At 39.1% G+C, this 16,317-nt stretch overlaps 1 protein-coding gene across 10 annotated transcripts in view; it reads right to left on the bottom strand.

Annotated features, from left to right (window-relative positions):
- The window catches only part of LOC124166034 (dystrophin, isoforms A/C/F/G/H-like), a 957,857-nt gene that overhangs the window by 472,328 nt on the left and 469,212 nt on the right, over window positions 1–16,317 (bottom strand). For all 10 annotated transcript variants that reach the window (XR_006866384.1, XM_046543616.1, XM_046543612.1 and 7 more), the window contains one exon: window positions 2,742–2,840. Coding sequence is in view for 9 of the 10 variants with exons in the window: in XM_046543616.1 (XP_046399572.1) it covers window positions 2,742–2,840 (99 nt within the window). In the remaining variant the exon portion in view is untranslated. The remainder of the gene's footprint in view (window positions 1–2,741; window positions 2,841–16,317) is intronic.

Genomic DNA, 16,317 nt, shown 5'->3' with positions numbered 1-16,317 from the left:
GGAACTCATTTCCCTATTTGCATCCTCGAGTGCGCACGAGCGAAATGCCACGCACGCATTTTTGAAGTCCCTTCACTCCTTCCTCGCCTCACAATCACGCGCACAATTATACCGCTACCGTGCGACTACTAGATAATCTACTTATTGCTCGCTCATCGATAATTACGAGTGTAGCAACAAGAGTAAAATGAATACAGGTTTTCTAGTAGTAGTAGTATTTAAATTTAGGATGCGTCGACGGCAAGGTCATTTCGCACTACTACTGTGACATTTAATTCCAAAACTTATGTAGTACAGGTATTCTAGCTCCACTAAAGATCCTCAACAAATAATTCCTATTGGCTCCACTTTTCTTTCGACTCAAATTTAAAAATAATATATTATTCTATGAACATGTCTTCTAGGACAGCCGGTGAACTATGTTTCTATGTACGAGGCTGTCACTGAGGTACCTAGTGTGATTGAAAGCATTACTGCAGGAGATTGACTTAGGTGCATTTGTTTCTACCCCTTGTGCTATCAATGAGACAATCGAGGGGCAGTGCGTGTTGCCGAGAATTCAGTATCTGATAGAAGTAAACCTATAAATGCCTGGTATCACTTCATCAGAGAGCAGATAGCAAGCGGAGAGATGCGTTTTAAGTATGTTTCATCTGCTGCAAATATTGCAGATATCCTGACAGAATCTTTACCTGGACCAATTATCAGATTATTTTATGATATGATGGGTTTAAAGAAATGTTGTTGCACGATTCCTTGGTAAGGTTTTTTTGTTTTGTTTGAATACAAATTGTTGTCTTTCGTACATGCTTGCTTGTTTTGCGATGTCCATTTGATCATAAATGCATGTAAAATAACGCGGGGAGGTTTTTTGAAGGCTACAATTGTATACGATGGGGGGAGGTGTTAGATTATAACAATGCGAGAGTGTCATCATAAACAATTTTGTATTTTCCCCACTCATCAAATTTCTTCTTTTTTTTTTGTTGTACTGTACTACCACCTGGGAGAATACGGAAGTAGCAATTGTAGTTGTTCCCGCCAAAGAAGATCACGCTTAATTAACCCTAACAATAAAGTAGATTTCAGCCGGTGAAGGGCTAATTGAAGGGCGTTCTCAGCAAAAAAAAAATATCGACACCAACCATCTCTCTCACGGCGCCAGATCGAAAAATTCACTTTAAGGAAATATGATTCCTGGCTTAAGATCGACAGTTATTTCAAAAGAAATAAATCGGGACTAATATTTCAAACTTACTTTAGTTTTCAATTTTTAACAAGCACTTAAGGTAGCAACAGACTCATTCTGGTATTTCTCCAAGCCAACTTGGGCTTGGAGACCAGCTGATCCATAATGGATTGATTCGTTACCCTCACCAGATGAATGGCGATTACCAATAATTTGTCTGAAAAGGTTGAAGAATCCGTGTAAAAAAACGGCTAAACGCACGGAAGACAAGTACTTAACGTAATTACCACTCGATTAAAGGAGAAGATGAAATTAAAAAATAGAGAATTTTAAATCAATGTCGAAACCGATTCTCTGAGCCATCTGTGGGTGCAGAAAAATCACGACCATTAGCATCAAGAGAGACAGCCACATGATCCAATGGAAACATGGATTAAAAGGCAAATATAATTTAAGCACAAAATCTGTCTAGATAAATCGCAATTGCATATAATTAGGAAACCAACATACTCCAGAAAGTCAGAACTATTGTCATGATATAAGACTGAAGGCATGCACGAAAAGAGCAGAAAATTATGGTAAATAACGAAGCAAAAGGCAGAGAAGAGGCATGTACCAAGGGTGAATGAGAGAGAAGGCAGAAGGAGCGGCTAAGAAGACAGAAGAGGAGCGTAATTTATTTCTAGGAAGAGGGCGGAGGCGAAATCCGTGAAAAACGAGAGGGCGATGTGAAACTGGCTAAACACACCCATTTTCTCAAAAATCACACAATCCCCCAAAAGGAAATTCAGAAATTGGGATCGGCCATTTGGACATGATTTCTCACGCATAATTAATTATGGATACACGAAAAGTGTTTCACCCCTGAAATTCGCCTAACTTGACTTATACACTAAACCAAGAAGAGATATGTTCCTTCAATCATATCACTACTCGCTCTTCACTCGCAAACCGATTTCATAGGGCTTAACATGGTTTATTTTTCATTCAATGAAGAAAATTATCGCTCTTATCGACAATAAATTACAAACTAAATCAGCGTTTTCTTCAACTTCTCTGTCTACCCTACGCCACTTTACGCCGTTATGCACAGAGATACGCTCATTTTGAGATTTTAACTCAAATCCATCAGTTACGCCGCCAATTCAGTTCAGTCGTTGTGGGGAGCGTCTTTCCGAAGAAATCCAAGCGATGCGCATCTTCTCGAGATTTTTTGAGGAAACACAATTGACTCATGGGCGGAATGAAAAGAGTTGTTTTACCAACAATTTAAGCCATTTTCTAAGAGCAAATTGTTTACTAATACCCGTGGATATGGAAAGAAAGTATCCAAAGAGCTCACGGCAAAAATTTCTACAAAAGAATCATAATTTCTGACAAAGGGCCTTGGGAAACCGCTTCGTCCATTTTCACCCGCGGATCTGACCACACGCCTCGTGGATGCAAAGTGATAAGAAGGCCGATGCGATGGGCCATTGCCTCTATCGAAGGGCCCTCCACCGAATGCGAAGGGTTAACGCAGGGATTGAGGAAACGAAGGAATCGCACATACCTTCTGCTTGTCGATCATCTGGCGAATGAGGTCGGAGTTTCCGACGACGACCGTCTGCTGGCGAAGCATCGCCTCTTCCAGCGTCAGCCAATCACGGATCTGCAACAGAACAAAGCAAGTTGGTCAGAGGAGGAAATGTAGGCAAGAGCGATGGCGGAAAGGCAAGCCAGAAACTGGAAGCACAACTTCCATCAGAATTGTAGACTGGTAGTTAAGTAAATACTTGGGAGGTAAATGGATTAAATTAACATCCAGATATTTCTCCTTCTATGAGTAGAATATTAAATTGAACGAAATATTTAATTAGAAATAATCAAGAAAAAACAAAAACTACCGTCGCGGTCAGGCAATCACAGCCATCACGGATTTCAATTTTGAACACACAGTTCATACAAATGAAATATTGTCTAATTGAACTCTTCTTATTACAACATACCTGCAATGTAAAACCTAAAACAATCAGTTAAACAAACATTTGTGGTACATTATTCCCATACTTTTATTCTAAAAGAAACACCGTAAGAGTTTTCATAAGAGTCTTAAGAGTTTTTCATGAAAAACATAAAACATTTCTACGCTTAGCTAATCCACCTTGTTAGAATAAAATTGTCAAAACCTATTTAGCTACACAGAAGTCACAAACAAATGTTAGGTAGTTGTCGGTGCCAGAGCATTATTCACGGCACTAATGGCCTACAACACAAGATCAGGATTAACAAACTCAGCATGATTTAATTTTATTTGATTAATTCAAATTGACGGTAACCATGTTACTTAACTAACCTGACTATTATCGATAAACAAAACGCAAATATGGTTTGCCAAAATTCATTTATGTACAATAGTATTTTTTATATTTTTTGTTATTATTGTAAAAATATCATTGCGAAAATTGTTCACATCTTTATGTGCCATAGTATCCATTACTCAAAGCCCTGATGAAAATATAATACAAAAGCGAAACGTCGGCAAACATTTTGCATTTCATTTCACTGACCCACACTCCAAGAAATAATTAATTACTATAATTGTTGACTTAAGTGACTCAAATGATAAAAATATGGTGCTCAACACCAAACGTGTACACCAATTCCAACTACCCACAATTAAAACCCCTTTTCAAATCTGTAATGGATTAACCCATTAAATTCCACGAAAGGAGTTGAAGAAATTCGAGTATCGCTCGTGTTTTGGCCCTTAGGATCACGTGACACTGTTCGCCTAGCAGTCCAAGGGTTTGCGACCCCTAGCTTTAAGGATTCCCCTTCCCCTATTGTTCGAAACGCTAGTTCGAGATATCCCTACACCGGAGCGAGAATAATGATCGCGGCATTCTGTTTTAAGGAAGATAGACCACTCTTATCTGTTGAAATGTAAGAAACTTTGCCCGCTTATTCATAGTGAGATAAAAGAGTCACCGATTAATTCCATCCAAATCCAAATGTAGTCTCATGGAGCATGATTTAAATTACTTAATATTTTATTTAATTACAAAGGAATGAATCTCAATGAAATGAAAATATCACATTAATGCAGCTTAACACACATTTTAACGATACCAACAAATGTTTCAAGATTCGATTTCAAGATTACCTCGGTAGCAACCCTGTAATACATTTAGTGGGTCATTAATTATCTGTGAAGCGCCACTAAACTTTCTATTGTTTCATTTAACGTGGAGTTTCATTGATTTACGACGGACAACAACAAGTCTACATAGGATTAATCCTTTTCTAGACTAAATGTCATACGAAAAACGTTTTTATGAAGTTCCCCAGGGAATATCAAAGACATTAAACAAGCATTGAAATAAAACGTCTTTAATGTCTCACAGAGGACTCATAGGCAGAGGTTTGTCAAGTCTTTCTTCATCGGGCATAAATATAAAACGAATAATTCTTTTATGGCTTTCTAGACTGCCATATTAGTATGCCCCACTGTAATATTATTTTATTTTTTATTTTATACCAATTGAGGACTTATGTAACGTAATTTTTAAAAATTACCGACATTAAATACGATTTGATGCTTTCCGAGTGCCAATAAGGCGAGTTAACATTTCTCGGCATGATCACGCCATTTTAGCGGACATTTCGTAAAATAAAGCAACATGAAGCAGCCATGAGGAACCGCCTCGAGACGTCGAAGGCAGAAATGGAGAATTTAACCCGGTTGGAATCCTGAGAAAAGACTACTCTGATTTATTATTAATACCTATTATAATATTAAGAGACCACCATCAATGAATGCCGACTGATAAACTAGAGTGCAGCATGCAAATGACAACAGGTTCACTATCGATCCACTGGAGAGTTGTCTGATATATGATTTTCATAATTCTCTATCGGTCAATCGGTCAATATTCTACTAAATCATTACCATCCATGAACTCACTTGAAGTAAAAAAAATAGTGTTATTTGCAGACTCATATTTAAGTTTGTTACATATTTTCCTATTGTTCTCGTTGAAATATTTCTTCTTGTGACAGTGTCCATTATGATTTCTGTCATACGTTCAAAACTATATTTTATGTACAATCAATATTTCTTCACCTAATGTTTAAAATATGATTCTTAGTTATTTTTGTTAGCAGAATAAAAAATGAATTTTCATGGTTTCTCAATTGGGTTCCCCAAAAGCATTAATAATAACTCATTCATTTCCTTCAGTTTTCTCCACTTACATTGCTCGTATACGAGAGAGCAAAGAAGTGTTTTCATGCGAAACTTTTCCAGAGCAACCATTACCTCTGAATACAAAGGCAGCATTCCATGCCATTTGACGCGGTCCCATTTAACTCGGGACTACCAAGCGTAATGATTAAGTGAATGGGAATGGAGACGCGCACAGACGATCCAACGCCATCGAATGAATATTCCTCATTCCTCATTGCGGGCCAGACTCAAAAACTAAAGCGAAAAAAAAAGTAGAGAAGGCATAGCAAAATGGCAAAATTCCTCCGAGTCAGTCTCTTCCGTATCAGCATATATCCCGTGATTGTATTTTTTTCTACGATATCCTCAGGCTTTCAACCTCTGTTGTTGCAAATCCTCATAAAACTTAATGAATTAATATTGCTCTCTGACGCAACTTCTTTCCGAAGTTCTCTTGAATTAATTTGCATGGAAAATTCTATTAAAGCCACACGATGACACATAATGTTTTAAAAATGGTTTCCAATTATTCCCTCATGTACGCTAAAACGGTTTTAAAAATCACATGCATTTCAAAAAGTTTGCCTTTCTCATGTGTAAACTTATTTTCAGCATCAGCATTTTCTTTCGCTCATCAACTTCTACAAACATTGTTTCTACAACTACCATTTTGCATACAAACAGAATGCAACTGAGTCAACTAGCCGTCGATTTTACTCAGTGCTCTTCACACTAATGTAAGACACAAAAATATTTCCCCATAGAAACAACAATGCCATAATATGCACTCGGTGGCCCAATCCAGTAAGCTTACAAACAATCCACCATGTCAACGTGATTATGGTATTGCCTAGAATGAGGCATTATACATCCCCAGTTACACGAATAAAAATTAAGTTGATAACGAAAATGAACTTAAATTATGAATTTTAAGAATGAAATACCCGGGACAAAAAAGCTGCGAGTCTTTGCCAGGGCTCAAGCTCCTTTAAAAATGATTAGGTATCATCCACTACCGCACTAATCCTCATAATAGCGGCCTTAAGCGAAGTAACTAAATGATAGGGTAAGGGATTGATTTGGGAGCAAAGCAAATGATGGAAGAGCTTAAAGAGGCTAGGGGGTGAGGCAGGAGGGAGGTGGCGCCGCGAGGGGAGGCACCATTCACCATGGTGTATGAGCGAATGCTAAGCGAGGCCCTTAATGCGATTTCCATCCGATAGGGATCATAAAAATGATGGAGGAGGTGCGATCCATTGGAGGGTGGATGCCGCTTATCGGATGGGCTGAAATTGGCAACGGACGATGGCTAAGGGCTGTTTTTCACGTAAAACCTACCCTTAAGGTGACGACGCACAGTGGGCTGCAATCGAAAAAAGCTGGACAAAACTTCAAAAATGTTTTTTTTTTGTATGAAAATAGTAACTTGGCACAGTTGCTGCTAATACAATACTGCATTTTTTGACTCAAACCGTTATTCATAGGTAATTTTTTAAATACATGGCCTCAAAGCTGAACAAATTTCGCACAAATTTCCCGGACTGATTTTCTTTCAAAATTCATCAGGTTAAAACTTTGGCACACCTTTAGCAGTAATTCAAATGCAATGAAAATTTAAAATTTTACTATACGATTTTTTTTGATAATTCTTATCAATTTTAAGTAGGACTATAACAAAAGGATCAACGAGTTAACTGGAGATACTTACACCAAACTTTTCAGAGTGTCTATCCAAAGAAATAATCTACGACCGTTTGCAACAAACAAAATAAAATCGATGCTTTCAACGAGGCGCGCAGTCTGCGGCTTCCCCTTTACCCCTTCGGCAATGGGGCCATTGGAATCCCGCGACGCGACGCACATTGCAAATCGCTATGGATGCATATTCATTGCGGATGGTATCTTTAGCCTTATCCTAAATACTTAATAGAATACACATAATTTAGCCTTTTTTCTAAGTCTCTCCATTTCGATAAAGGATTAACACTGAATAGCTAGATGGCTGTTGTACCTGCGGTTCCATTCCTCCGATTCAGTAGAAATACTGTCTGTTTCACTTCCATGCTGCAGAAAAAGACGTAAATTGAGCTAGGTTGATTTTTGGATGCACTCAGATACACGCAATTTGGTTATTCAGAACTCCAGGGCATCTGATCGGTTTACTGCTCTAGCTGCCTTTGTGGCATCGATTAGTCATTTACCAGACATCTATCACCCAAACTGATATGGGATTTTTATTTGGAGTTCTTCAAATTTTGTTGAATATAAGTGGAGCAGGAATTTCCTTTTTTTACTAACACAGACGCCTCTCGAATTGGCCCTTCCACCATATTCCACTTTATTGATATTGGTTCCTCGTTCGCCTGAAATAGAACTGGAGTTGATTTGAAAAAAAAAAACAAAATTAAATTCATAAAATGCCTCTCTCGAGGTTACGAAAAAGGAAAAAAACATATGACCTTAAGTTAGTTAAAAAATAAATAAGTAGATGAAAACAAAAAAAACTTTTTCAAAGTACTGAACAAGACTTTAACGGCGATTAAATGTTCTTGACTGACTACTATAATTACTGAACCGTTGAGAATACACTTAATCTCACCAGTAGAAAAAGAGACTACCTTATAACTATTTTAATATTTTTTCAGAGCATCTAAATCAATTTCTTATTTACTAAAATGGAAACCGAATATTTCTCCAAAACGGACTGGAAGGTCGCTATTTTCGAATCATCGCAAACGCTGACACCGTCACCGTCAATACCAAGTACTGCCAATTTGCAGAGGCTTCTCCTGATTTTAAATAGGCCTCCGAAATATTCTGGATATCAATTACCTTTATTATTTAATACTTGACAGTTAAAGTCCTCGGCTGGAAAAATTTCTTCGCTTTAAATAGTCAGCGCAAAACCTAAAATTTGGGTTTCTCGGTTCAAAAAAGAGAACTCAAGTAAATACTTGAAACTTATTACAGTACCTTTCAATTACCTTTTATTACCTTTTAACGATCATTAACCTCTCAGCTCTGGCCCTCTGGATAAAACTGTCAAAGTTCCTCATGGTAGGAAATAAGTATACACATAAGGTAGATTTTCAGCTGGCAATGGATCCATCAAATGCCACTGGACAATAAATAAATATTTAATACTTTAGTAATATATTTTTTATAAATCGCATAATTATTTACCTTCCTGCTTCTACTCCACGCATCGCGATAGTGACAAAGCAATCACTGTTTTTTAGGAAATCGGCCGCCGCGGTAAGGGAGTCCACCAAAGGTCGTATTGTGCCTCCTTAAATCCCCCAATCAAGTCAATTTGCCCTCAGAAGAACTACTACAAATCACAACCATTATTATTTATTTCGATCTATTCAATAAAGACTCTAATCCCTAAGCGAAGTGAAAGGTGTATCGTGCGATGACGTCAGAAGGCATTTCCGGTCACGCAGCTTCAAGCGAAATTCCACAATTAACATTCAATTTCGTTTGCGGAGTACAAAGAGAGTTTTGGCTTAAATATTTGGACTCGTGAGGAAATTGTCTATCCACTGAGATTTAGTAGCATGATGAACAAATTTTATGCATGTTCCCCATTGTATTTGCGATTTGTGTTCATTATATTTGTGAAGTAACAGTACGTGTCTTAGATCACGATTTTCTTCGGGAGTACTTTTCCTGGACAAGTGTAAAGTACGTTAATTTGATCTGTTGAATTAAGTATGAACGGTACACACCTCTTGACGTTAATAAAAAAAGTTGGTGCACTCATTTATGTTGATGGTAGTTACAGCTGAATGATCCTTCGCATCACCAGTGCAATTCGTCACTGTGGGTGACAAATATACTCGTACAATTATCAATCGCAATAGTGTAGTTGAATATAGTAGATATTACCGTAATATAAATATGTATGCATTGTATTTTAATGCCCAAAGATTGTATGTGAAATTCATTACGAGATGAATATATAGATGCACTGTAAACGGACGGAGAAGCACTAAGTATGCCAGTTCCATCGACCTCTGAGACATTCCCTTTAACTTTAACTCATCATTATAGCAACCACATAAATCATTATAGGTAAGTTTTCACGTAATTTAACGTAGTTTTCAACGGCTTAGAACCTCATCATTTAAACGAGCAGTAACTGAGTATGGATGTAGCCGACTGGAAGACGTCATCGTTGCTTTGAGTATTTTACGCAATTAATGGCTTTCAAAGGCACAAAGCGGGTGATTGCAACTTTCTTCGGCCACTTACATATAAATAGATAGGTGGTTTTCAAGGTAAGTCACAGTCCATACCAAAGTTGATAGTTATTAGAATGACAAAGCCGAAGAGGTTTCAGCTTATTTATGTTGACAGTAGTTATTTTACGTAAAAAGGCATTCCAAAAGCATCAAGGCGAGAAATTACTATGTACATATTTTGTTTTTAGTAAATTATAAATGGTTTTCAAGGCATTCCAGGACCCATTTGGAAGTTGAATACCAATTAAATTAGAAGTTAAAATAGCAATTAAAACGGTGAAGCCGAAGAAATTTCATTACGGATTGTTGACAGTAGCTATTGGTAGTTATGTTCGGTAAAATATTTATTCATCAGCCTCAAAGCCATTGAAGCATTCCTACTATTTTTTTATATAATTAGAAATGGTTATAATGAACTTGCAGCCCATTATACATCAATAATTATTGATTGTAAAAGCGAGACGATAGGCAGACCAACTCCGGCGGCCATATTACTCCGGTGGCGAGTAGCGTGGTCTGGATCTTGCTAAACTTTGCAGCGGAGCTCGGCCGCCATCGCAGCTACGTCACCACCTGATGACGTTGCCACTGACGACGGTTGTCACCGCCCACAATCGCACCGTGGAATTCGCCATTCCTTTTACCCCGCCAATATTTCTCCAAGACCCGTTGATTCCGAATCAGCAAGTCACCTATCTCCCCAAAACTTCCGTTTTTTTGTTTTAACGCACTGAGGTTTTCCAAAAGTATGGACGTAAATTATCATCTTTGGAAGGACTTTGAGTAATCTCATGCCAATCAAAAGTTCTTTTGTGTTTGTCGGGTCCCTTGACCATGCGAATAAGTAAGGGGAAATGCTGGCTAACGTTCATTCCACTGCCGCCCCGAGTACTCACCGGTTGCGCCGAAAAGCACACGAATGTCACTCGATCATTTTTTTTTTGCCTTTTTTGTTTTTGTCCATCTCTGTTCGCCGTATGTCAAATCATTTATTCCTCACTAGCCAGATCGTTGCTTTCTTGGTCCTTGTTATCTGTGCTTCATCATATCATTCAGTTTTTTAAATTGAATAAATGTTTACATTCGAAATAAATGCAAAGTTTACATTCTAATTCTGCGTTTAAACGGTTATTTGTGAGTGTCCTTCAATACTAACCCCAATCCGCAAGACCTTTATATTTTATTTTTTAATTCGTGGACGTTTGTGTTTCGACGCGAGGGACACTGTTGGCGGGCAGCACGTGTCGGGACAGTCGCAATATTAACCAGGATTTCAATGGAGGATTCATTCAAAGTGGTAAATATTTATTTTTCATTAATTAGCATCAATTCTGATCAAAATGTCTTTTTTCAATTGTATTGACGAAAACGGAGAAAGCTTGTGATGAAAAAGGAAATCCAATGATTATTGCTACTTTTGGAAGAGAGGGTTGCGCGATGGACTACTGATCGGTGGGTCCCGGATTCGAATCCTAACTGAAGACTTCAAAAAACCCCACTAACCGTGTAAAATTCACACGACCTGTGACTTAGACTAGGGTGATCTCCACCCCCACCAATCCAAACCAATTTTCCGGTCGAATCACTAAGTGATAGTTTCTTTCTTCACTGGATACTTCGTACTGCTGGATTTTTTTATATTTTTTTCATTAAAAGGTATCACAGATGATAACTGTACTCATTTCCACGCATCATTTTGATTTATGAACACAGAACATTGAAGGTTCGATTTAACCGTAATCCTCTTTGCCTGTCAACACTACAAAGCAATAGACGTTCTGCTGCTTCCCCCTCAACTCCTCTCGCCTTTTTACGAGTGCCCTCCTCCTCATGACACACCGAAAATGGATAGAAACGCTCATCATCTGATGCCCTCGAGTACATCATTTCCTGACCGCCTCTCGGATGAATACGTCGCCAGATTCCGAGCGATTAATCGTCCATTAACGTTCGGATGGTTCCCTCATTCCAACTCAACTCCATTCACCACCCCTGTCATTCGGCTCCCCTCCCCCCCTCTTCTCGCCCCCCTATCCCTCCACACCCACCCACATGTTTTCGCCATCGATCCGCCTTATTCGCCGCTACAATGAATGCCACGGATGGGGAGGGTTGACCGCGTGTGCTGCTGCCCACGATACTTACCTATCGCTTATTTTGCATGTAGCGTTCTTTTGGATCAAAACAGCAGGCCGTGAACTCTTCGAGCCCGAAACAATTGCAAGCGACCCGCGAAATATTAGCTAGATACACGTCGTTGGGAAATAAACTAGGCAACTGCATTTTGAAATACAACTTACTGTACGCATTGCGTGGAAGGCGCGAAGAGATTTCATTTGCTCAACTCAAGAGAACGTTCATTACCCTCACATTACGACCCCGGTGTCTTTTCACCCTGCTCTCAACAGCTTCTTCAGAAGGCGTGTGCGTCGCCGTCGCAAGGAGGAGGACCATTCATTACGACCCACGCATGAGCGCCAAAAACATACTTCGATGATGATTGGCCATTATTACTATTGATGGGCCATATTAACCACAGGTGCAGTGATATGATGAAACCACGGCCACATCACATCCAAAAAAACAAAAGCACTCCAGCTCCTTCATGACCCTGAGATTATTAACACTTCCCATGCTCACCAGACACGCTTACAGAAATATCACAAAGTTAAGCATTTGTATGGCTAAAATTTGGAATTGCTCCAAGGGAGGTGAAATGACTGCAGCATAATACAAATGCTTCGCGCATGTGCGCCTGATACCTTGGGGGTCGGGGGTCGTTTCCCTCGTGGAGTAAAAATATTGTGAGAGCTGTATGTTGAGGAAAAAAATGACTTCGTGCCTAATACCCATGGGTTTACAGAGACTCTTGAAGACGCCCCCGCGGGATGTGCGTCATAATTTCTTAAGCCTTTCGCCTTTCATGGTAATAACTTCATCATTCGCGAGATTTCTTATTCCGCGACAACCATTTCCACTTCATGAGCAAGAAAAAAAGCTTATCAGCAATAATTCCGTTCGGCGAGACGCGTTCAAGCCAGGGCACATCAACGTGACGCCGTTAACGCGAAGAGGCGAGGAAGAAATGAAGACCACGGGGATCAGCCTCTCGCGACTCAACCCCGACTCTTTCCATACGAAAACACCTGAAACATCGTTTTTCATAACAAGACAGAAGATAACAATCAATTCACCTATAAAAATTCAAATTATTTTGAATCCACATCGATCGTGGAGGATCGTGGATTGATAAATGGGACACACCCCGTCAGTAATATTTCCAATACCCATCTCCCTTTCTTCTTGTTTTTGATATCGCAGCACACCTTTTGAGGCAGCTTACGAGGTGGTATGCAGATGCAAATAAAGTACTATTCATGTCACGATTGTCATGCCATGTCTAACACGCCCAGAATTTTTGTCAAACCTATGCATGACCTAGATATCTGTATTCATAGGCAACGACCAACGTAATAGCCGATGGAAATTCAAGGCGATTTTCAAGACATTCAACGATTACGGCCCAATTTCATACGAGAGAATACCTTATAGCGTCATTTAATGAAATAATTATGCATTCTTGGTCAAACAAACACAGTTAAAATTCCAAGGAAACCTAAAAAGTTGTGAAAAATTATAATTAGCATTAAATTTCATTGACGTTTTTTTCGATCTGTATTCCGTTTGACGACCTTAATAATAAAAACAAAAAAATATCTGAGATTAAATACCTAACTATTTTATATTTTCTTTATTGCAACAGCCTAATGAAATTGATGGATTTTCAGGAAATTTCCTGCGTTCTCATGCGCATTAAAACTCGCATATTGCGCTCCCTCACACAGGGCGTCGTTTTTCTGATATTTACGGACAGGTTAACACATCATCATTGATTTAAAAAACCCTAAGATTGGTTTGACGCAGCTCTCCACTCAATTCTCCCATCAGCTAATCTTTTCACACCTACGTATTTCTTCTCTTTCACATCCTTCTTTACCTGTTCCATATAATGTGTTCGAGGTCTTCCTTTTCCATTCATGCCTTCCACTTGTCCTTCGACGATTGTCTTCATCAGGCCATCATGTCTTAAGATGTGCCCTATAAGGTTGTTCCGTTTCTTATTAAGGCTTATATGAGGCTTCTCTTCTCTCCTACTCTTCTTAGGACTTTCTCATTACTAACTCGGTCGATCCATTTGATTTTCATCATTCTTCTGTAGCACCACATTTCGAAGGCCTCTATCCTTGCTTTCTCCGCTGCGGTCATTGTCCATGCCTCACTTCCGTATAGGAGCATACTCAAGATGTAGGTTCTGATAAATTGTTTCTTTACTTCTATATTAAAATTTCCCGCTGTAAGCAGATCTTTCATTTGGTGGAAAGCTCTCTTTTCCCTGGCTATTCTGCTGATAATTTCTCTCTTGCTTCTTCCGTCGCTAATTGTCTTGCTTACCAAATAACAGAATTCATCCACCTTTATCAGTTATTGCTTTCCTATTTTAATGTTAGGCTTGGCTTCATCGTTTCGGCTGAATACTGATATATTCGTTTTCTTAGTGTTTATTTTCAATTGATTGATACCCATTACCCTAAACATATTAACCAGAATAATCATTATAATTCAAATCCTTCTCTGCTTTTGCTATGACGGCAAATCCTCACATGCTATTTTTTTCTCCTGGATATTCACTCCCGAGGCCTTTTATTTAATTTCATTAATGGCTTTCTCAATGTAAACGTTGAAAATTAAGGGTGACAAAGCACAGCCTTGTCTCAATCCTTTCCTAATTCTTGCTTCTTCACAACTTGGCCCTAATTTTATCACCGCTCCTAGGTTTTTGTGTAAACTGTGGATAAGTCTTCTGTCATTGTAAAGAACTCCTATTTCTTTTAGGATTCCAAGCATTGTGTTCCAATCCACATTGTCAAATGCCTTCTCTAAGTCCACGAATGCAACGAACGTTGGCTTGTTCTTTTCTATCCTCTTCTCTATGAGCAGTGTAAGGGCCAATAATGCTTCCGTTGTGCCTTTGTTTTTTTCTGAATCCAAATTGGTCCTCATCCAAGTACTCTTCTGCTTTTCCTTCTATTTTTCTATAGATGATCCTTGTCAGTATCTTCGACGCATGTGTAGTAAGGCTTATGGTCCTAAAGTCTTCGCAGTTCTCCGCTCTTTTCTTCTTAAGAATAGAGATTATAATGTTCCTCTCTAAGTCCTTTGGTATCTCACCTGTCAAATACTTTTCACTAATGATTTTGTACATCTGGTTCAACGTCTTCTCTCTTGCATTTTTAATTAGCTCTGCGAGAATATCATCAATGCCAGACGCTTTATTTATCCTAAGGTCTCTTACAGCCGCATCAAATTCTGATCTTAAAATTGGGGCTCCCATGTCATCGGCATCCACTTCCCTCTCGTTTTCGATAGCATTCATTCTTAGGCTGCTTCCTTTGTACAAATCTTCTAGATATTCCATCCATATCTTCCCTTTGTCGTCGTTTTCAATCATTACTTCTCTCTTTTTCTCCCTAAGGGTACAACATATTTCCTTAAAGTGGTTCCTCATTATCCTAAAGGCGGCTTTCCCTACTTTTCCAAGCATAAGATTGATTTTTACGTCTTCACGAAAGTTTTTCATGCAGCCAGTTATCATTACACGGCTGCTGCCTACAGTCAACTTCTAATGGTTTTCAGGTTAGCACACGTTTGGGATTTAACACCACCTGCCACATGCATGTTCATTATATACATTAATGACCTCTGCTCCCGCATCACCAGTTACATACGTTCATTTGCTGACGACGCTGTCATCTATCGCGAAATTAGTAATCACTCTTACTATGAAATTCTATCATATGACTTAAACAACGTTCATTTGTAGAGCCAAGAGTGGGGACTCGAACTTAATCTAAGCAAATGCATGGCGGTACATTTCTTGCGGAATTCGTCCAACTCTATCCATGTTTATGCAGTGGATGGCATTAACATTCGAAGGCAACAGACGAAGTGAAGTACCTGGGAGTTACGATAACCTCGAACTTCACGTGGGGAACACATATAAAGAATATTTGCGGCATAGCCCTGAAGAAATTAGGATTCGTCAAGCGTATTGTGAGAAGATTTTCGGATGAGAAAGTAAAAGAAAGGTGCTATTTCGCTCTCGTCCGACCGCACCTTGAATATGCAGCGAGCGTATGGGATCCGGTGCAGAAAGACTTAATCCGCGAACTGAATAAAATACAAAGGAAGGCTGCGCGTTTCGTCAAAAACTGCTACGGGCGTACAGACAGTGTAACCCAGATGTTAAGCGAATTAGGCTGGGGGCCGCTGGCGACTCGGAGGCTGCGCGCTATGCTTAGATTGCTTGAACAATTGAGAATGGATATCTTTTAGAGCGACACAGAGAACATAATATTAGAGCCACACTATATTTCCAGATATCCGATAAAAGCGATATATTAAGATAGATGTTTTGCCGAACGGATAGATATGGGAATTCGTTTTTCCCCGAACCATAAAGGACTTTAATAAACGCTAGTCCCAACTTCGTTAGAGCACTTCATTTTTTATGTGCATATGGCTGGTGTCCTAACACCCCCTACCACACGCCTTTTAGGCGGCTTGCGGGGTATTATGTAGATATAGATGCTTATTGCGGTGGCTATGGTAGTAGT

Source organism: Ischnura elegans, chromosome 9 (genome assembly GCF_921293095.1).
Source record: "Ischnura elegans chromosome 9, ioIscEleg1.1, whole genome shotgun sequence".
Classification (NCBI taxonomy): domain Eukaryota; kingdom Metazoa; phylum Arthropoda; class Insecta; order Odonata; family Coenagrionidae; genus Ischnura; species Ischnura elegans.
This window is presented reverse-complemented; position numbering and strand designations above follow the sequence as displayed.